The 22,190-nt window shown below is 39.4% G+C and overlaps 3 protein-coding genes across 9 annotated transcripts in view; 1 reads left to right on the top strand and 2 right to left on the bottom strand.

Moving 5' to 3' along the window:
• The window catches only part of LOC125145530 (serine/threonine-protein kinase Nek1-like), a 4,351-nt gene extending 4,160 nt beyond the window's left edge, over nucleotides 1-191 (bottom strand). Inside the window, exon 1 of the mRNA XM_047818701.1 lies at nucleotides 52-191. Within this exon, the coding sequence (XP_047674657.1) occupies nucleotides 52-168 (117 nt within the window). The 5' untranslated portion in view covers nucleotides 169-191. The remainder of the gene's footprint in view (nucleotides 1-51) is intronic.
• The window catches only part of LOC113662397 (chemotaxis regulatory protein ChePep-like), a 14,738-nt gene extending 9,644 nt beyond the window's left edge, over nucleotides 1-5,094 (top strand). Inside the window, exon 8 of the mRNA XM_047818765.1 lies at nucleotides 26-5,094. The gene's annotated coding sequence lies outside the window, so the exon portion shown is untranslated. The remainder of the gene's footprint in view (nucleotides 1-25) is intronic.
• On the bottom strand, nucleotides 4,799-22,190 carry nek1 (NIMA-related kinase 1). Of its 7 annotated transcripts, none has more exons than XM_047818761.1 (37): nucleotides 22,043-22,190; nucleotides 20,489-20,625; nucleotides 20,296-20,392; nucleotides 19,739-19,833; nucleotides 18,838-18,921; nucleotides 18,674-18,741; nucleotides 18,475-18,561; nucleotides 18,183-18,237; nucleotides 17,597-17,797; nucleotides 16,889-16,961; nucleotides 16,241-16,392; nucleotides 15,983-16,048; nucleotides 15,176-15,235; nucleotides 15,048-15,095; nucleotides 14,873-14,959; nucleotides 14,612-14,751; nucleotides 14,368-14,493; nucleotides 14,177-14,279; nucleotides 13,972-14,058; nucleotides 13,500-13,583; nucleotides 13,338-13,409; nucleotides 13,149-13,244; nucleotides 12,825-12,986; nucleotides 12,283-12,348; nucleotides 11,930-12,170; nucleotides 11,705-11,827; nucleotides 10,459-10,626; nucleotides 10,257-10,366; nucleotides 9,956-10,208; nucleotides 9,683-9,788; nucleotides 9,365-9,447; nucleotides 9,077-9,285; nucleotides 7,771-7,907; nucleotides 6,766-7,067; nucleotides 6,440-6,573; nucleotides 5,782-5,914; nucleotides 4,799-5,475 (listed from the first exon to the last, which is right to left on the bottom strand). In XM_047818761.1, the coding sequence occupies exons 2-37, from the start codon at nucleotides 20,603-20,605 to the stop codon at nucleotides 5,462-5,464; spliced, it is 4,239 nt and encodes a 1,412-aa protein (XP_047674717.1). In that variant the 5' UTR covers nucleotides 20,606-20,625; nucleotides 22,043-22,190; the 3' UTR covers nucleotides 4,799-5,461. The 7 variants fall into 7 exon arrangements, with proteins under 7 accessions (XP_047674717.1, XP_047674718.1, XP_047674714.1 ...); XM_047818762.1 differs by having other exon boundaries at nucleotides 9,683-9,782; XM_047818758.1 differs by having other exon boundaries at nucleotides 9,956-10,366.

Raw genomic sequence — 22,190 nt, 5'->3', positions numbered from 1 at the left:
TGTGTGTGTGTTTTAACATTCAAAGTTTCCAAAAGGATGTGAGCAGCTCACCTTGGAGATGCCGATCTCCTTGATGACATACTGGTGACCATCCTCTCTGGACCTCACCAGGATGGCCTTCCCAAACGAGCCCTCCCCGATCTTCTTCACCTTCTCATATTTATCCATGACTGGCTCGATCTGTCATGCTGTAAAATAGACAGAGAAAAAATAATAATAAACCATACTATTCAAACTATGATTCCTCGTTCGCACCAAGTTCCTGTTTTCCATCATGTTCAGGTCCTGACAGGAGCAACACTGTCTCTCTCGAGATTATATACAGATATATCATACATAACCTTTAGATTTGTTAGTTAATAGGTTGTTTTTACGTAGTTATTTCTACCTAAATATATATTAGAACACACAAACAGGAGCTTCCAATCAGCTAAATTAGCAAACACTCATGTAACTAGCTAGCCCGCGGTACTATGGAAACAGTTTAGTGAATTTATTTACACACACTCATTCGCTCTCTCTTCAGCCACTGTGAAAACGTGTGCACCTTTTGAACCACATGCAGATAAATGGTAGTTATTTGTGGAAGACCTTCATATCAGCATGTTAACGTGTCCATTTTTAACCTTCTGTTTAAATTTTCATGAACTGAAATGAACTTGTATTAATAACAAAAAGCACTTAACCTGTCGTGCAGACATTTACACACATTATGTTGTATAAACAACTAATCTTCAACAGACAAGTGTTTGTGTTCGATTAACAATTTTTTTTGTTCAGCTGAATCAAACCCTGATGTTTCATTGGATGATATCTGTAGTCCTGCTCTGTGATTGGTTCATCAGCATGTCTGTTTAACTTAAACCACAACGAAACTTAAATCGTTAACGAACTTAAACCGTTCGTGTTTGTTACAAACGTCTCCTAGCAACCGTCACTGGTTAAGGATGCTGCAGGAGTAAATCACAAATACATAAATTAGTTTTATACAATTTTGCTCAGGGGCCCTGCAGTGGCAACTTGGTGGACCTGGGATTCGAACCAATGACCTTCAGATCAGTAGTCGAACACCTTAACCATTGAGCTAAAGATAATAATAGTCGGTTTGTTGTTGTTACACTTTCTGCAATTTGGATACATTTACTAAATTTATTTTGTACAAGAATCTCCACACTCTTTAGTTCACTCACCTTGTTAACTGAATTTAATGAAACCCCTGAAATCATCACAGCAAGTTTTATCCCAACAAACAGGAGCATGGTGTGTTGTTGATGAGGAAAACAAGACACAAGTCAGTCTGAATAAAGGCTTATGCTAAATATAAATGTAATGAAAACAAACAAACAAAATGTGAACCACTTAAAATAGATGCCATTAAGTAAAGAATAGGAGGATAATTAATAGAAAAATAATAAATCAAAGACAAGATTTAAGGTTAAATCAATAAAGTAATCTTAAACAGATCCTAAAGCTGAATCTCTTTGGTTTTTAATGCAACCACCACATTAATGTGTACTGAGAAATGTCTTGTTTTTGGGAAATAAATAAAATAACTGTTATACTATCAAACCTATCTGCACCTTTCTTTTTGTGTTTTTTAACTGACCAACAAGAGTTTGGTTGGTTGAAGACTGAATTGATTTTGAAACGCATGTCTGTATTTCTGATCACAAATATAACCGATAAGATCCTTCAAACACACATTCATTTATACCTAATGACCTTGGACTTCCTCTGAGCTCTGAGTCACTACTGGACAAAACACGAAACATGTTACGCTCCTTAATACTGCTGATAAAGTAGACTTAAAATGTTTACACACGTTCAAGGGCTATTGTGTCATAGTCCAAACAAAATAATTCAAGAGGAAAACAAAATTTCTATTTGGCCAGTTATCCATGAATGAACCAATCATATTCAGACTCGTGTTAATTTGCCTCTCATCCATAAAGTGATGCTGTTTAAACCGAAATAAAATATCAACTCTTTCAGTTGGATTTTCTTGGCATCTGCTTCATTCCATGTGAACGCTGAAGCCAAAGCACTTACAAAGTATATACAGGATTGCAGTGTTGAAATGTATCAGGAGTGGGGTACAAAATAATTTCCAAACCATTAGATGTACACTGGAACAAGGTGAAGACCATCAGTAAACCAGAGGAGAAAATGGGGCACCAGAGCCACATTACCAGGAACAGATCGTCCCTGCAAAACTGACAAAAGGACAAGAAGAAATCTTATCAAAATGGCTGCTAAGAGACCTACAAGATCATTAAAGGAGCTGACAGTAATATCTGTCAAGGAAGCACCATTCTATGAGCCTGCTTCATTTTAGATAGAACTGATGCTCTAGTCAAGATCGATTGACATACTACATCGATTATTATACTACAGCCGTGCTTCTTTTTCTCTAGAACTGGGACTGTAGTCAAGATAGAGGGAATTGTGGATTTTTAACACAAATCCATAATAAGATCCCGCTTATAAATCCTACTGAAAACCCCGTGGAATGACTTAAAGATTGCTGAATTACAGGCATGAGGTACAAAGTAGCAGTTAAGGGATGTACACAGTCAGTTCCTAAACTGAATGTACTTTGGTAAGAATTATTGATTTAAAAAAAAAAGAAAAAAATACCAACACAACTTTCAGTTCTACACCCAAGCTTTTGTACTTCACTTGTCATTTCAGCTCTGTGAAGCTTTGACTTTCATGCAGTTTTTAAGTCACTGAATGCAAATCAGCAGTGCTTTAACAGATCCTTTCCTAGGAACTGCACATGGGTTAAATGCAGAGAACGAATTCTGAGTATGGGTCACCATACTTAGCTGTATGTCACGTCACTTATGTCATGTCACATTGGAAAATCGATGCTGTAGAGCTGTAACTAAAGAACATTTTTACTCATATTGCATTGGAATCCCTTGTCAATGGTGGATAGTGGCTTATTATCAAAAAACATCCTGGCTAAGAGTTGCTATTTTTCAGCAAATGCCTAACTTACTTTTCTCATCTTTGCATTAAAATGTCTTGTTATTCTTCTGCTTTGCTGCATTTACATTTATGGCATTTAGCAGACACCCTTATACAGAGTGACTTGCAACTGAGGGTTAAGGGCCTTGCTCATGGGCCCAGCAGTGGCAGCTTGATGGACCTGGGGTTCAAACCCATGACCTTCCGATCCGTAGCCCAACACCTTAACCACTGAGCTACCACATCCTACACCAGTGTTGCACTGCCCTCCTCTGGCCTGTATAGTGTAGTAAACAACAAGAATAACAACATTTTTTTATTTGTATATAGAAAATATGACCACCTGAATATCACACCGATATGGCTTTCTTTCCCAAACTGTTACCACATAGCTTAAAACAAACAACTGTTTAGAATGACTTTGTACATTGTAGGATTACATGTTCTCTTCACTGAAAATAAGTGGCCTAACCCATTTAGGATGTCTTCCTGGAGCTCACATGAAGTGTGTCAAGTTTGGACTAGAAGAATTTGAGTGTCCTGCACAGAGACCTGACATCAACCCTACTGAACACCTTTGGGATGAACTGGAACACTGACTGAACCCCAGACCTCCTCACCTGAGCCCCACTAATGCTCTTATAGCAAAATGAACACAAATACCAACAGCTACTCAAGAAAATCTAGTGGAAAGACTTCTCAGAAGTGTTGAGGATATTATAAATGCAAAGGGAGACTAATATGGAGTGGGACTGTTAAGCACATAGGAACGTTATGTCCGAGACATTTTCCATGTTGCACTCTCTGTGATTCGTCTGACCAATGGCTGTATATATACATGTGTGTGAGAGAGATAGATAGATAGATAGATAGAGAAAGACCTACACACAAACAAGAGACATATGAAAGTCAAAACACAAAACAAAGCTTAAAATTTAAGCATTTATTTCCAAATCACAACCATTTAACTTAAAATGTTTTTTCTCCTTCACTTATTTATATTTATACTTCAGATAAAATTAACAGTTTTATTAGAAAAAGAGGAGGGTGTTATTAAATGTATAGAACAATTGAACAATATAGAACAATGTGAGTATAAAAGAACTGGCTTTATTCTTATACAAGAAAAAGAGCTGGTTTTATTCTTATTCAAAAGCTCTGAGGATAGATATGGTGTTCATATCACAGTGGCTGGTGAATGTGCACATGTTCTTCTTCATATGCTCCATCTGCCATCACTAAGTGGTGCATGTGCTCAGGTCTCAGAATGCTCTCTACCCTGTTAGAGCCCACAGCAATGCTCTTCGTCCAATGGCTGTGTGTATATATATATATACCCATAAATACCCATTGGGCATTTCTGAAGCTTTTTTTTTTTTTTTTTAAATAATATTGTGTATATTATTCAATAATGTGTCCCCTCAAAGTAATATTTCTGCCTGAACACATCGTACATAAAATTCATACAGTATGTAAAGATTTTGATAAGTTTAAGACACTTGTGTATATATATATATATATATATATATACATACACACACACACACACACACACTCAGTTTAGGACAAAATAAAATATGTACTGTGGAAGCATAATCATTGTCGTGAGAAGATCCTGTGAAATTGCATACTGTGGGTGGTCGGTCAACAACAACAACAAAAAAGGATCTGAATGGTGGAATTAGCTGGAACATTTATAGATATAACTGAGAACAAGGAGATGAAGGAAGAAATTAAAAAATCAGACAGTTTGCTGGGAACGGTTGTGGTTTGGAGAGATGGAAAGAGAGAGAGAGTCAGAGTGAGAGACCTAAAACAAATCAAATCTTAAAATTTAAGTATTTATTTCCAAATACAAACACAACATAGACAACCATTTTATTTAAAATGCTATTTCTCTCCTTCACTTATTTAGATTAATACTTCAGATAATTTACTGTACAGCTTTTTATGGACGGTCACACAATTTCCTACGATGCCGTCCTTTGTTTACATCTCAGAAGTGCAACAGAATAAGGCGTGCATAATGCGTGCACGTGTTAATGCTTAAAGTCAATTAGTCGTCATGCCTGGCTGCTCGCCGTGTCAACAATGTAACCATGGAAACAACTGGAATGAACATGCATTCTGGAAAGGCTTTCCTTACTAAAAAAAAAGTAGAAAAAGAGGAGAAAATGTAGTGTGCGCGCACAATGTGATTGTGAAAGGGAACCTGATGCAGAAAGGACATCTGCGACTGTGTGGTGAGAGATTCTCTCGTGACCCTTTGACTGTGAACGCATCTCTCTCTCGTTAAATAATATTCATTTCGATTTTTATATACACTCATGTTGTTGATGTCGGACATGGCAGTAAAATGTAAGTCGTGCTTGAGCGACACAATCCCTTTCTTCACACGCACTCTGTCCATTTCCTGCACAGCATTATGGGAAGACTTTCAGCCAGCAGATTGTCCTGAGTAGCTGGCAGTGAGAGGATGAGTATCACCTCATTCATCATTATCTACAGAAAGACACAGAAGAAAAAGTGAGAAGCTGTGATTTGAGAACATGAAGGCTCCGACCTAAAGGAGGATTATGCCATGTTATAGATATATATGCGCCATAAACTTTTCTATATACCTTACTAAGGATTCGTCAATACCAATTTGAGTGGATACTCAACATATTTGTTATTAAAACGTACAGAACTTGAATTAAATTGGACAGAGAATTGTAGAGGTATAGATGAGCTGGCTTTGTTTTTATACTCAAAAGCTCTGAGGATATGGTGTTCATATCACAGTGGCTGGTGAACGAGTGTATGCACCTTCTTCGTATGCTCCATCTGCCATCACTAAGTGGAGGATTTTGGCATACAGATGCTGGTGCTCAGGTCTCAGAATGCTCTCTACCACGTTAGAGCCCACAGCAATGCTCGTGTCTTCGTCGTCAATGATTGCCTAGAGGAACAAAACAACTTATTTTATATATAAACACACACGCACACACACACACACACACAGTACAAACCTATTTATGACCTTTATTGTGCCCCAGTTGAACATGACAATTAGTTTGTTCACTATGAGAGGTACACATGAGGAGGAACATGTAGAGGAACATTGTAATTCAGAACAGAGTTAGAACTGCTTTTTATTTGGAGTTATGAAACAAGTTGCATTAGTAGCTCTTTTGTAGTGTTAATACAGGAATGTGTTAAGGTGAGAAATGATGAAGGGTTCGAATGTTACGACTAGATGCTTTGCAACAGATTTCCAACCAGAAACTGAAAGATTGTGCAAGACCATGTGTGAAGAATAAGTATTTATTTAAAACTGTTGTGTGCTGTATTTAACCAATCATGGTTGTTAACCCTGTAAATATGCAAATAAGAAAGTTCGCCCAGAGTTTAGGAATGTGCAGTGTGTGTTTCACACTGGTTCAAGTGTGAAAAGGACTCGAGTTAACATCCGTTACAGTTGTACCTTGATCTTGTTGTAGGCTTGGATGAAGTGCTCGAAGCCCATAGCCTGCTCCAAATGAAGACGCTGCTCTTCCAGACGGCTGAATATGCTGTCCTGTTGCTCCAAATCACCCCTCCCCCCCTCCTCACTGTCATCTGTCCACATAAATAATAAAGAAAGCAAAAGTGAGCGCTGAATCAGCTAAAGCTTAACGTGTCATAGTGCTGGTAATGTTAGTGAGTTTAAGCAGTACGTCATTTTTAAATGTTTATATGATGTGATCTTAGTGGCAGATGGACTGCATGTGTGTGGATGTTTTAGTATCCAGGTCTTCTGCATCATCCTACCAGACTGCCACTCCTCATTAAGCTTGCTCTCGCTGTTCTGTTCATCCTCGTCTGCGTCATTCCCATTACTGGCCTCTTCTGGACTGTTCTCAGGATTGTCATCATCCTCCTCCTCAGCTGCTGCTCTCTTCAAGATACTCTCCTTCTGACCGTTCAATCCGGCATGCTCGTCTTCATCAGGAGGACTGCTGTCGGATGCTCCATCTTCATCTTCAGCGTTGTCCTCGTCATCGCTCCGTTGCTGTTGAAGCAGCCTCTCCATAGAGGCCCGGAGCTCTCGCAGATCTTCATCCTCATATGCACTGAGATGGAAAGAAATACCGTTAAATCTCATGTTAGTGATTATTCATCCATCCATTTACACACCACACTGCACCTGGACACTTTAAGGACAATCTTTAAAAAACGTACACATTTATGTATATCTTCCCTGTCGGGCGGAATCCTCGTATCTCCAAAACCATTATTTTTCAGGAAATAAAAAAAAAAAAAAAAAACGCCGTATCTTATCTGCATTGCACAGGATTTAGTCCGCGTTGCAGTGGACTGTCTTGCGCTAAATTCCTGTCCTCAGACAAGCACCAGAACTAGCGGGGTGAAATTTTTTTTCTTTGAGCCCAGTGTTTTGAAGACATTTACCTCAGAAGACGTGTTTTTTAGATTTGTCAGTAACTTGTAAAAATAACAGACCAATAGCATCGATATGTGAAAAAATATGGAATTGAAAAAAATTTGGACTATGAGGTTTCCGCCCGACATCGGCGATATGTATATATTATTTCTTCATATTCTCCATATATTTCATATTGTTTTCTTATATAGTTTATACTTTATTGTTTTATTCTCTTTTTTTTTAATACTCTTTATTCTTTTACCAGACAGTTGCATAAAGCATTTCACTGCATATCGTACCCTGTATGTATGTGTAGGTGACAAATAAAATTTGATTTGATCTTTACTCTCTCAGCCTGCAAGTACACAATGTGTGTTCGGTTAGTTTCCTACTCTGTGTCAGACTGCTCATCCTCCTTGTCCTCCAGGTCCTCTATCTCCAGATTGTTGTCATGGGTGGAGGCACCTTCGGGTTCTGTACAGCCACTTAAGATTTTATTGAGATCTGGTAGAGAGCATGTCCTCAGCATCTAATTCCACACACACACGAACACTCTGATACACTTAACATACAAATTCAGCAGGCAAAATAAAGCTACGTGGCAGTTAACATGAGCTAAATTGCTGCCAAAGTGTTCTAGATGTACTTTTATTACTTTTATTGTACTTTTAACAGGAGCATACGGTTTGGGAGCTGTAAAAGAGAACATTGTATAACTCTTGTTCCTGCTTCCTTTTCATAATACGGTTATAACCAGTGGCAAATCTTACCCATATAATGACCTCTAAAACTGAGGATTTTACTGAGATTTGATAAAGAGTATGTCTGCATCTAACAGCAGCACACGCATGCTACAGCCCAAGAATGACACGTGTTGAGTCTCTGCACTAAAACCCATATTCGTCATACTGATATAAGATCTTAAAGGTGAGGTGTACGTTGTTTGAGAAATGCTTCAGAAAACTGAGTCGGGCCATGTATGTGTGGGACAGAGCTATCAAAACAGGGGTGACACACATTTGGGTTAGGGGCGCGTTTGTTTCGGTGATTTCAAAGGTCAACATTGGCTTTCAAACATTGTGCACCGTGCCTTTAAGAGACCATGCCAAAGGAGGTACATCTATCTTTTATGGTGTGCGCAATTGTGATTAAACGACTCGGAACATATTCCTTTCGATACAAAGAGGAAACAGGAAGGAGAGATTAGATATATTTCTTAAGAAGAGCTGAACTCAGAGGTAATGAGCACAATTCTGTTTTAAAGTATCAGTGCAACACAATGTCTGAAGACGGTAGACAAAGAATTCCAAGTGTGAGTGCTTCCAAAATGCTGGGCGTGATGGTAGCAGCAGGTTTGCATGCCTGAGGCTTGCAGAGAAAGTTCATCCTAGCTGTGTTTGTTCATGGTGCATGTGTGCTGAGCAGACTACTGGTTTGTTGACACATCAGGGATGTGGAAGAATCAGATTAATAATGCTTCACTTGAGTCCACAGCTGAGCCACTGGCATTAATCTCACATACACAAGTGCTTAAAAACACACATCACGCATCAAAGGAGCTTATGAAAGCACAGAAGAAATCCGTGTCCTCACTTTTCAGAGAAATGTCCTGCTAGTGTCCCATTGTTCACAAGACGACTAATTAACTGACACTTTTTTTTTTTTTAATGAACACGTTAATTTTTTGAAACAAACTACCTTAGGGTTGTTGGCATCAAAAAGGCCAGTGGAGAGGCCAATCAAAAGAGCGTCTTCGTGGCACCGTAGAGGTGACACAGAGCGTGAGCGCGAGGCGACCGAGGACGACGTGTCTTCCGCTGAGGACTGGGCGGACATGGCAGACAGCGTTACTGCACGCCTGTGCGCTGGACTACAACTCAACTTCACAAACGCAGCATCACCGGGCACTGACACAGGGAGAGAAGTGGAGTTACAGATCACCTGCTTTTATGGATATTATATAAGCAACCCTGTATGTAAGCAAACCTGTAACTTGCTGTTCATCCTCTGGACCTAGTGTCTGAGTGTCATTCTGATTCTCTACTGTTGTTGCACTGCCCTCTTCTGGCCTAAAACAGTGGAGCAAAAAAAAAAATGCCAGTCAGTGAAAGGTGGATATGGAGGGTACATAATAAAATGGCTGTCAGTTTTGAGGTTCAGCCTCGTTAAAAGAGGTCTTTCTTAAATCATATGATGAAGCCTGGCATCTGAGCAGGCTAAAAAAAAAAAGCATCATGTGCTGTTAAGTGTATTTGCCAGTGGCCAGTAAAACATTATCCACATTGCAGAGGATTTGGGTCTCACCCAGGTTGGTGAGCCTTCTGTCCCCAAGCATTTATCACTTCTGCAGGATTCTTAGAAGTTTGATGATGGTCCTCCTCCAGAACCAAACACTCTACATCATCTGTTTCTTAAAGCAGAAACCCAGACATGCATAGAAAGAGTCATACATCTATAGATAGACTTATTAATGGCTTCAAATATCTTTCTGGCAGCAGATTCAAATGCATTGTTCTTTTGGTTATAGTCAAATAACCTGTTCATAAATATTAAATCTACATGACAGGAGTTCCTCACCATCAGCACTCTTTTCATCAGGGGGATTCTCTCTCTCTGGGGACTCCGGGTTTAGCTCTTGACTGCTGGTCACTGATGGAGCTTTAGGACACACTGATACTTTCTCATGGTCCTGATAAATGGCAGCAGTGTGTTGATCTTGGTCCTGGTCACTGGAAGTGTGCTGATGTTGGTTCTGGCCAGTCGTAGCTTGTTGGTCCTCATCTGGGCCCAAGTCAGCATGCTCACCTTGGACCCGCTCAATGACAACTTTCTGACTCGGGTAAACAGCAGGTTGATCCTGAACCTGACTGACTAACACTTGCTCTTCCTGGTCTTCTTGGTCAGTGACAGCTTGGCTTGGCTGAGGGCAAGGCCGCAATGTATTTCCATCAGGATCATCTGAAGGCCCCAGTGTTGGGTTAAGGGTTTCTACAGAGAACGAGAAATACAATTCTAATATTACTTGATTTAATAACTAGTTTACGTTTGCAGATCCAGTATTATATAAATCAAATACTTGCCGGCGTGCATGTGGTCAGAAACGCTGCTGCTTTCCAAACACTGGGTAAGTGGCTGGAGTTCAGCCTCCTCAAGAATTTTTAAAACTTGTAAAACTGGGGTTTGTCCCCATACTTTCCGCCCTTCCCTTTGCCAGGCTTCCATAGGAATGACCTCACCTGTTGTTTGTTCTATGGCACAAAAAAAAAAAAAAAAAAAAAATCACACAAAAATAAAATTGTTAAAATCAACACTATAGACAAACACTACTATCGCAGAACATGACAATTTGTATACAAAGCTCTGGTCAGTAGATACAACCCCTAGAATGCTATTCAATGCTCTATTCAGTGTTTTGTTTTGCTTCGAAGACCTGGTTGCTACACGGCAGCATTAGAGATCATATGCAACTCCCCAACACAGAACACACTTCATGGATACACAATACACAGACGTAATAACACAACAAATAAACCAAGTGCATGCAAGTTGTCAAAACAGACCAACTCAAAATCAGTGAATCGAAACATCGCTAGCAGACAAGTGTTATGTTTTAGTTGGAACGTAGCTACCTGGTTTAAGGAAGCATTACACTCTCCCTAGGGCAATTTTTCCCCTTAGAGTTCTTTGGACAAAATGGAACAAACTGATACTCCTTGGTTTAGGCAACTCTTATGGGACACCTGCTGAGTGAGCAGTTTACATAAACATGACTGGCTTGAAGAGAAAACTACCTTATAGACAAATGCTGCTGTAATCATAAATACAGTCGTGTTCATCTCTGGACAACATCATTTCAACACCCTTACTACTGTTAGCCTTTACTCTTCTACACCTGTATAGTAGAACGATTTATGATGCCTCTCTTTGGTGTACCCATTTTTCACTCGCCATTGTCTTGTTCATTAGGGATCTAAATCTGCACCCATATATTTATATAAATTACTATACAGAACTATACTAAATGTTACGACCAATGCTGACGAGAATATACCTTCTATTTGACCCAAGAGTCACCGCTAGCTTATTTCAAATCAGAACAGAGAATTCTACTTGTGGTGCTTTGCTAGTCAGTGTACCTAGAAATAAACTACCCTTCAGACTGGAACACTATGTTCTGAACATTTTTGCCCCATATATAGTCTCAATGTAAGCATATACAATAGACACAGCATTTCCACAACTGAGGTTAGTCCACAATATAATGCAGACGTATAAAAAGAGAGCTTCCCTGTGTACGGTTAAATGTACGTTCAGGTAGATGTTCACCTGCTGTAGTGATGCTGGTGTCCTCCAGAGTCTGTTGAGCCACGGCAAGCGGGACATCACCGGGCTGCCACTTCTTTCTGTCACCAGAGACAGGAGACGCTTCTAAAGACGCCGTCTGAGACACTGAAACGAGAGAAAGAAAAAGAACAAAAGGCATGAAACCCAGTTTTCAAACCTGTGTCTGCAGATATACTCAGTGAATGCTGGGCTTCTGTCTTTTGTTACCTGTCATAGTGCTACACGTGTCCTCCAGAGTATACTGTGCTACTGAGAGTACAGGAGGCGCTCCAGCCTCCCATCTACGTCTGTCGCCGCCGGTTTGTGGTCTCTCCTCTGTGACTGGCTGGCAGGGTTCAGGGGCCTGGCCTGGTTTGCTGAGAGGTGTGGCCTCTTGCTCGTCCGCTTCTTTTGAAGGGCAAGCCATTAAATTATGATTCAGTCTGCGCAGAATCTCCTTTCTCTCACTCTGAAAACAGTACACAAATGCAGAGGCAAGTAAATAAATAAGAAAAAAAAAATGGGATGAATGAATAAAATTGGATGCATCTTATTTGTGCAGGACGATTCTTGTTACCTACCTGAACGTCTGATATTTCGGGTTTTGCAGGATCTTCCGTTATTAGGGATTTCTGCCCAGCTGCAGTCTATAGTCAGGAGAATACAGGGAAAAATTATTCATTTAGATTCCAGCATTGTGACCAAAATGCCACAGTATGAAAGAAAGCTTTCTGAAGAAACAATCAACATGATTGACAGCCCAGTAGACACGCCTCCTCATCATGACTGGTTGGATATTGCTGCAGCGGAGACCAGGATTAGAATACCAGTTCTGTCGATGGTGATATCAGCACTAGTTACATACTGTATATGCAGTTAATCTAATTTTTCTGTGCTTTAGTTTTTTTTCCAAAATTTGTCAGGTTGATGGATAAATTATGTGCGAATTCACATTAGAATCTTTTGCGTTAAAATATTCAGGACCAGATTACGATAGAAAGATTTGGATGCGTTATAAACTTTAAAAATCCCAAAAAAAGGTTCCTTTCATCCATGTAGTGCTAAAACATGTAAATAAATGATGGGTAAGAGTGCGAGTGTTTTTCTGGGTGTGAGGACTGACCACGCCCACATCCTTCAGGGCTGCAGTCATAGAGATGGCTGGGGTGGTGGGTCTAGAAGAGGGCGTGGCTTTAGTGATGTCATCCTGAGGGGTGTGGTCAGGCTGAGGAGGTGCAGCTGCTTTCGATGGGCCGAGGTCAACCTTCACTCCTCGAGCAACGAGCTGTTTAATGGGGATCAGATTAAATACAAGGGAAGTTTAGAACGTAGGATATTAAAAGTATTTACAGTGAAATAGCTGAAAAGTAGCCATAGTCAGAAAGTCATTATAGCAAGAATGTAACAGGAATGCGGGATATTTGAGAGCGCTGAATATTTAACGCACATGCTCCTCCCATGCTTTCTTTTCTTTTTCATAAGCTTCTCTCCGTTTCTTCTCTAGCTGCTCTTTCAAAACGGCTGCACGGGCCTTCGACTGCGCCTGCCACGAATAAACATGCACAGATGGACGTTATTACCAAATTAAAGAAATAAAATTAAAAGATATAAATAAATTGTCTTTGAATTCACTGACCTTCAGAGCTTCAATCTTTTTCCTCCTGAGCTCCAACGCCTCCTCCTGACTGTCTGTACATTCACCGTCATGCTGGATAAAAGAAAGCAAAAAGAAGTCGGACAGAACGTTACAGAAGAACATTAAAGATAAACAAACCAATAACGTGTGGAACGCTTGTACCTTCTCTCCTCTGAGACGAGCTTTAAGTCGCTGGCGCTCGTTAAAGTTCTGCAGTCTGATCTGCCTCAGCCGTGACAGGTACTCCTGCGAATTCCACAAACAGGCAGAATAAGCGCAAAATCACGTCTTGTCATTATCCTGCACCGCGTGTTTGCACACTTAGAGGAAAACGTAATAAAAAACTGAAGAGGAATTAAGGAAAAAACAGCAAAAAAAATAGGACACAATAAAAACTGAAAGAAATCAACATGCATGTGCTCGTGAGGCTTTCCGAAAGCTTGGAGGTTATAAAACAAGATGCGACACTCAGAAATGGTTTAGGGTTTGAACAGCGCCATTCAAATGGAACCTTGGTGCATTTTTCTCTTGGGATATAAAATAATCGGTGTGGGTTATGAATCTGAGGTGAGAAGGGTGGATGAGTCAAATAAAAGGGGTAAGGAGGAGCTTGCAGTTGTGTCCACCCTCCTACCTCCTCCTCTTTGTTGACCCTGGGTCTCCTGCTTCGGGATGAGTTTGTCCGGCTCGCAAAGATGGCGGCCAGATTTTGCCGGGCCCCCTGTTCGCCATATATAGGGCGAATATTGGGTCACTACAAGGCACTAATATCTAGGCCTCAATATTACACAGAGAAAGAAAGAGAGAAGGAGTCCAAGAGAAAGAAAGGGAGTTCTTACCAGCTGGCCTTCGGCACGGACTTTATTGAGCAGGGCTTCTTGCTTGCGTTGCAGGAATTCCTCCACATGTCTGGCCCTCTCTGCTACTACCTGAGCTCGCAGCCTAAACACCCATTACATCGTTTAAAAAAAAAAAAAAAACACGGCATAATGCATAAAACAATTAGTGTTCAATCTGATTGCAACCAGACCTGTTGGCATGGTCATTTTTAGTTACGCTCTCGTTTTGGAGGCTTGTCCTCCGTGCCTGGCTCTTGACAGAGTGATGATCCGAGAGGCGTGCGTGTCCATTAGGCATGCCAGGGTCTTGTGCGGCCCTTTATTAAACATAACAGACTAGTATTAATATTTAAAAAGCATTTCAACTTCAGCAAATGATGCTTTTTCATAAGGATTATGCCATGCATGCATCTATAACGCCTTTAGTTTACGTACTTTGATGGGACACAAGCCTCGGAAGCTTTGGATCCTTGGACCGAACCTGGCAGTGAGGGTGGGACATGAGCAGGACCAGGAAGATGAGAGGGGATTTGAACCGGAGTCGGAGGGACTCCCATACCTCCACCTCCAAAAAACTAAAAACAAGAAAATCCAAAACACATAACGATTAAAGATAAGCAGAATTTAACAGCATGGCTAATCTAAATCACTTTTAAAAAATAATAATAATTTACTGAGCAAGAACAGAAGACTCACAGGTACCTTCCTCTCTGGGCTACTGCCTCCACTGGAGCTTAAAACATTCCTCCAGCCTTGCTCTCGTGCACGGTTGATCCTAATAAGCTGATATGAAAAGATATTTTAGAGTAATGTTATTCATCCTAACTCTAGTGTAATGCAGACACTATAATGAAGTAGGAGACACAATCACCTTTTCCCTCTCAAACCTTTTCACCTGCTCTGCCTTCAGGAGAAACATCTGCAATAAAGAGAGTTTTAGTTTTATCCCCTCGTATAAACCGTTCGAATGTCTCAGCAAAAACAGAACTAAAGCCTGACCTGCTCTCGCTGTTTCCTCTCTCTCTCCATCAGCTCCATCCGTTTCTTCCTCGCACCGTCCTGTCACCAGAACACGGGATCAAGATCAATGTTTAGGTATCGTTTAAGGAGGGAAAATAAGCATCAAGATTTAAGGTGAGGCAGATATAGGGGACTTGGGAGTAGATTGTAGAGTCAGAGAATAAGAGAAAGAAAGGACTTTAATTGGTTAAACCTAAGCTCAATAATGTCAAACCAGTTAATATATAATGTTATTCGGTCCCTCCAGGTTTTGGGGGACTTTTTGCGACTCTTCCGTTTAAACTTCTACCAGTGAAGACGCATGTAAAGAGAAAAAAAATTCAAGCTACTAAAAATATTGTGGAGTTGGTGATCACGAAATTGGTCAATCCTGAAGGGAGTAATTAATTTGGATTTAGTATAAAAAAAAAAAGTTCCTATTTTTAGAATTGAATGAAAATAATAGACGACAGATAACAAGGAAATGTTGGAAATTAAGTCTTTACTGAGAGCTGTATACTGTAGAATTCACTTTTCAGTGAATAGAGCCAAAATGTTTGAAAACTACAGCTCCAGCACATCTAAAAAGCTGTAAGAAAGTGATCCGAGAGACGCATCGGAACTGTTGACCCGGAGAAGAAGGAAGGGAAAAAAAAAAAAAAAAAAAGCAGCCTTGAGGTTTGGACGCGTGGTTTAGAAGAGCTTCAGGCTGTTACTGTGCAAGTTCAAAAGGAATAAAGAGTATAAAGAGGATATTGTGTGTGTTAATATAGGGGGCTGGAAGTAAGGGGCTATTCTCTGGGGTACCTCATGCTTCCGCCTCTCCTCCTCCACTCGCCTCATTCTCCTCTGAACTGCTGCTGGAGGGGAAGCCTGAACGACGACAACAACAACAACAACATGACACTGGCTCGGATCAGAGACATCTATCACACACACTCACAACTGAGGTATGAACTCGCTCAGATTTCTACACACCACGGCGAAAATCGTGTGACTTCCAGCAGTTTTTCCCGTTAGTTTCTGTGTTGGATCAGTGTGTATTGAATGCAGGTAAACACACACCTGTTTGAGTTTTACCCCAGGTTTCCTCTCTACAGGTTTCCTGGCTGCGTCGGCAGGTCTCTTTGCTGTTAAAGGCACTCCGTATTTGGCAGCTGGTTTGGTGATTTTCTTGGCAGGGGCAATAGATGCCGGACCAGAGACTGGGTGCTTGGCTGGGGATGAAATGTGAGAATTAAACATTATTCTTTTGTGCTGATTAATTATATAAGTATGCAGCTGTTGTTTAGTTCACGACTGTTTTTAAGCTGTGCTCATGTTCGACCCACGTGAATCAGAGAGACCTTTGACTGAATGCATGTTGTGATGAGGTCATGCGTCTTGCCCAGATTCTGTGGCATTTACAAACTATGCAAACTCCTTAGAGTATTACGGAGTTCGCTTGATTTTACTCTCATTTCTGTGATCACAGAAGCACAAAATCCTAGATGGAGTGGTTATAGGATGTGTGTGAGGTTATTAAAATAGATACTGTAGATAGATAGACAGATAGATAGATAGATAGATAGATACAGTAGATAGATAAAATCAACAACATGGTAGAGGGATGTGGCCTGGTGCAAAGATAAGTTGACTTAAATTACTTATTAAAAGGATTTTTTACTTAAGGTCAGGATAGGCATTCAGGAGTGTGTGTGTGTGTGTGTTTACCTGGTACTCCCTGAGCGACACTTATTTTGGGCTGTTTAATGAGAAGAGATTGGCTGAATTCCTGAGCAAAGAGCTGAAAAACAACAAACACACATTCAATATTTATTGAAACACAACCTGTCCGTCATAAAGCATTTATATAGCGCAGTGATTTGCGTTCATTCACATTTTTGTAACAATTTTTAATAGATATCCAAGCCACCTTTGTGTCTCATTGTATTACAATACTGATAAAGAAATCCCCTAATACCTTAAAAGCATGAATGAATTTATTTACTCATTCATGTTTGATTAAAAAATTGAATTAATAAAGAAAGCCAACCCGATGCACCAATTAGACAGTTTGTATGCTTATTAAAATGCTACATTCCAAATTTGTAGTGATGAACCACATATACAAAAGTAATTGTCCAGTTAAAAAATTGGAATCAAAATAAGACAGCTTAAATTTATTTATTTTCCTTCGTTCAATTATTAATTGTTTATTCTTAAGCTTGAAAACGTAAAATGTATTAAAACCTTATTGAAATTCTTTTCTTTCAAGAATCTAGTACTGAACAAACAGTAAACAAACTTCATTAGAACACTTTTGCTGATTAAATATTAAATTTGAACTTCAGATGGCTCGGTTAATCAGCTGTATATAAAAAAAATTAAATCATTAAAATAAATGAATGAATGAATTAAAATAAATAATAAAACACTAACCTGTGGAGAGAGAAACTTATGGATTCTGCGGGTGAGAAACGGCTTGTCCAGTACGGCACTGACCGAGGGTCTCTCCCGTGGGTTGCGTTTGAAAAGCAGACCTAAGAGAGCTCGCAGGTCCTGAGAGTAATGTACAGACACTGGGGGGTATGAACCTCTGATGATATTCAGCACCAAATTCTTCATGTTCCCGGCTTCAAACTTCAAATAAATAAATAGATAGAGATAGATAAATAAATAAATAAATAAATAAATAAATAAATATCATGGACGTTTTCTTTGAACTTCAGGATCTAACAAACTTCAGTTGCTGTCAGATGATCAAGCAATATCATAAAGAGTCTTTTTCTGCTAAAAGAGCAGGGAATTCAAAGATTCTTGGTGTTTTGACTTTGAAGCAAGTCTGTTTCATTACTCGGGCTATGTTACTGAAAGAAGAGACGATATACTTCTAAGTTCATTCATGTAATAAGAGTTAACTTAGAGCTTACAGGTCGCCATAGTACTGAATTTTACCAACACGACAGCTTCAACAGTCAGTACTACACAAAGACAAGGACCAGGCTACAGACTGTATTATACTTACAGCATGCTTAAGTGTGCACATTTCATACAGGACACATCCCAAGGCCCAAATATCACTAGCAGACACAGGGACAAGAAAAGAGAGAAAACAAAACAATACAAAGATTTCTTACATTAGGCACATTCAGCACAGAAACACACGCACACAAGCATCAAGCACAACATAAAGACTTGGAGCTCAACGATTAACCTGGTATACGGCTGCACTTTCCCGTCAGCATGTAGGATAGTTATGATGTCAGTGTATCGTGTACATCAAGCGGACCTTTCACATACATTTTAATAAACCTTACCTTTTATTGTTGTATGGTTTATTTTCACAGATCTCAGGGGAAAGGTAGTAAGGTGTGCCGATGCAGGTCCTGGCCAACTCCACGGTACTGCACACAAAAAAAATCATCATAATATTACAACTTGTGTTCAACAGGTTCGTTCATAATAGCATAATATTATTCGTTCATAATAGCATAATATAATATAATGGCATTTTACCTGTTTAAAACTCTGGCGATCCCGAAGTCTCCTAGCTGTACTGTACCATCCTTAGTCAGGAAAATATTCTGTTTATACATTAAAAAAAAAGAAAGTATAATAATAAATTGACTGTCGATTCATTTGTATGCAAATAGATTTGACTGCTTGACTTTAACCAGTACCTGTGACTTGATGTCTCTGTGAAGGATCTTACGATCGTGTACGTGTTTGAGCGCTAGACAGATCTGCACGAACCAGTCAAGAATCTGCAGAAGGGGAAAAAAAAAAAAAAAAAAAAAAGACTAATGAGTGAGGTGCTGAAAATAAGACTTTTTAAAACTAACAAATTTGGTATTACGTATGTACAGGATTTTAAAAAAGGTCCAAAATTTTGGCGCTCGTTTTCATCGAACATCCTTTATTCGCCATGGAAACAATATGATGACATTTTTCTCCTATTTCTACTTTATTTAGTTTTGAAATTGACATGTTTCTTTTAGCGGCAAGTAGAATGCTAGTTGCACAACCCGCTGATAAACGTGTGTTACTATGGCAACAGGTAGAAGGAATGGCTTTTCATGACTTCGTACATGGGAACACATCAGCACTGTCAAATCTCCTGACCCTAAGGTGTGTGTGATTCTCTTAACATATATCTTTTGTACTGTTAATCTTGTTCCATACTTCATATATACAGTGTGTTTTCCCCCTTCCTGATATTTAATTTTTTTGCATGTTTTTCACAGCATGTAGGTCTGGATTTTGTTTTCCCTTTATAATAAAAACGGCATTAAATTTGTTTGATGATCTGAAACAGTAAAGTGTAACAAACGTGCCAAAAAAAAAAAAAAAAAAAAAAAAAAAAAACCCCCAGGAAGGGGGCCAACACTTTCACACCACTGTATTCTTAGGTTCGAGTGAGTAGACAGGTGCTAGGATACTAATTTGTAGGTCACATGATGATGCAAATATAGCTCCAGCATTGGTTAAGCTCAAATCTGTAAAAGTCAATAGCTATTGAAAGGCAGAACCAGACACACACACAGACAGACACACACAGACAGACAGACACACTCCATTAACCTGTTCCTCAGGGAAAGGTCCTTTCTGGTTATTGATCTTCTTAAACAGGTCGCCTCCTTCACAGTAATCCATCACTATATACAAGCAGCCGCTCTCTGTGGAACAGAAAACAAAAGAGAATCGAGATGACGCCTGCTGAGTGCCGCATCGATGCGCTTTCACACTTTCTCACGTTCTCTCTTGTGCCATTAGTTCATGCAGATACACTTTGTAACTCAATTCAGACACTTGCAGCTTCCTCCAGCTCCAGAATTTAATTCTTATTGCCTGAGACAGTCTTATGACAGGGTACATCGATATGAGACCTGAGAATCAGTGAGGAAAAACAGAGCAATTTGTTCTCGAACAAACCAAATGTTTGTTTTCCATTTCAATCTAAATCAAGCTCAGCTCTGCACTAAGAGTAAGAAATGACTGCTCAGTACACATCATCACACACAGCATGTCCTGCATCTTCACCTCAGAGCTGTGTGGTTCAGTTACTTAGCGTGATATAAATACATGGTTCAAGAGTTGCAGTGAAACGTGATTTAATTAAAAACATGAAAGAATTTTACCTTCAAATGACTCCTTGTACTGGACAATGTTGGGATGACTCATGTTAGCCAACACGGCCACTTCTTTGCGTGACTCCTGTCTCTCTTTATTAGACATCTGTAAATGTGAGATGAAAAATATCAGTGTGTGTGTGTGTGTGTGTGTGTGTGTGTTTTAACATTCAAAGTTTCCAAAAGGATGTGAGCAGCTCACCTTGGAGATGCCGATCTCCTTGATGACATACTGGTGACCATCCTCTCTGGACCTCACCAGGATGGCCTTCCCAAACGAGCCCTCCCCGATCTTCTTCACCTTCTCATATTTATCCATGACTGGCTCGATCTGTCATGCTGTAAAATAGACAGAGAAAAAATAATAATAAATCATACTATTCAAACTATGATTCCTCGTTTGCACCAAGTTCCTGGTTTCCATCATGTTCATTCATACTTCCGAAAACAATGTGGGGGAAGTCCACTGGCTTTGCTAAATTGCCCCAAGTGTATGTGAATGGGTGACTAAACGATGCCTTGTGAAGGATCCGCCTCAGCCCGGTGTTCCTGGAACAGGCTCCAGATCAACTACCAGCATAAAGCTCTTACTGAAGAGTAATCTGTTGGAAGTGTTGTAATTTATAGTGCTTTTACACAAACCCAGCTTCATTCACGTCTCTTCAGCAAGTCCACATAGAGCTCGAGTGGAAATGCCAACAAAACCATTTACAACAGGATTACAATAACAACTCAGGTAATTCCGACAAAACAACATAAGGAGGACACAGAAAAATGGTGGTCAAATATCATGGACTGATGATGATAATGCTACACATGCTAAAATACTGAGATACGTATCGTAGCGTGGATCAAGAGACTGTTGCTTTAAACTTAAAAGGAATTTCATATCTTGAGATTTGCTGAATAATGAATCATGTTTAAAAATCACAGAGCTATTAAATATTCAGTGCAGGAGAAACTGAAGCGGCTGCATGACGGAAGGAGGCAAGAGAAGCGTGGATAATATTCAAGAATACATATCTAAAGTGGATATACAACCAAGTATTAAAAATGACCATTACATTTATGATTATGTTCTTTTGTCCAATTAACAGGAGAGACAAACGTGTATAGTTTCCACACCGTTTACCCAATTTAGCTGTAAATACCTGATTTTGCATGCATTTGTCTATATATAGATATTTGTATATCCTCCCCCCCCAATTAACTAATTTACTAATTTAAATTAACTAATTTTCAGTTTCCAACCTCAACCAGAATCGACAGCAGTAAACAATTAAATATCGTTTGTTTTTCATGCTAAATGCTTGTGTCAAGAAAAAAATTAGCATTTTTTAACTTTAACTCAATTAATTTCCTTAATAAATATCCGTTGTATCTGAAAGTCTGCTATATAAAGGAGGATATTTTGAGGCTGACAGGAGCAACACTGTCTCTCTCGAGATTATATACAGATATATCATACATAACCTTTAGATTTGTTAGTTAATAGGTCGTTTTTAGGTAGTTATTTCTACCTAAATATATATATATATATATATATATATATTAGAACACACAAACAGGAGCTTCCAATCAGCCAAAATTAGCAAACACTCATGTAACTAGCTAGCCCGCGGTACTATGGAAACAGTTTCGCAAAAGACAAATAAATAAATACAACATTTTTTTTTCAAAGTACACATTATGTTGTATAAACAACTAATCTTCAACAAACAAATGCTTGAATTTGATTAACAATTTTTTTTGTTACCTCCTTTAACGTGGACAAGTCCAGCTGAATCAAACCCTTTATACTTACAGCGTCCTAACGTGACGCTGATATTTCATTGGTTGATATCTGTAGTCCTGCTCTGTGATTGGTTCGTCAGCATGTCTGTTTCACTTAAACCGCAACGAGT

Source organism: Tachysurus fulvidraco, chromosome 9 (assembly GCF_022655615.1).
Source record: "Tachysurus fulvidraco isolate hzauxx_2018 chromosome 9, HZAU_PFXX_2.0, whole genome shotgun sequence".
Classification (NCBI taxonomy): Eukaryota; Metazoa; Chordata; class Actinopteri; order Siluriformes; family Bagridae; genus Tachysurus; species Tachysurus fulvidraco.
Note: the sequence above shows the minus strand (reverse complement) of the source record. Positions and strands in the feature narration are given on the sequence as shown.

Coding starts and splice junctions, on each gene's coding strand:
- nek1 (XM_047818758.1), bottom strand. CDS start 20,605: ATGGATAAATATGAGAAGGTGAAGAAGATCGGGGAGGGCTCGTTTGGG. Junction 16,049..16,240: donor CTGGGGTAAAACTCAAACAG/GTGTGTGTTTAC, acceptor GTCGTCGTTCAG/GCTTCCCCTCCAGCAGCAGT. Junction 6,574..6,765: donor TAATGAGGAGTGGCAGTCTG/GTAGGATGATGC, acceptor TTATGTGGACAG/ATGACAGTGAGGAGGGGGGG.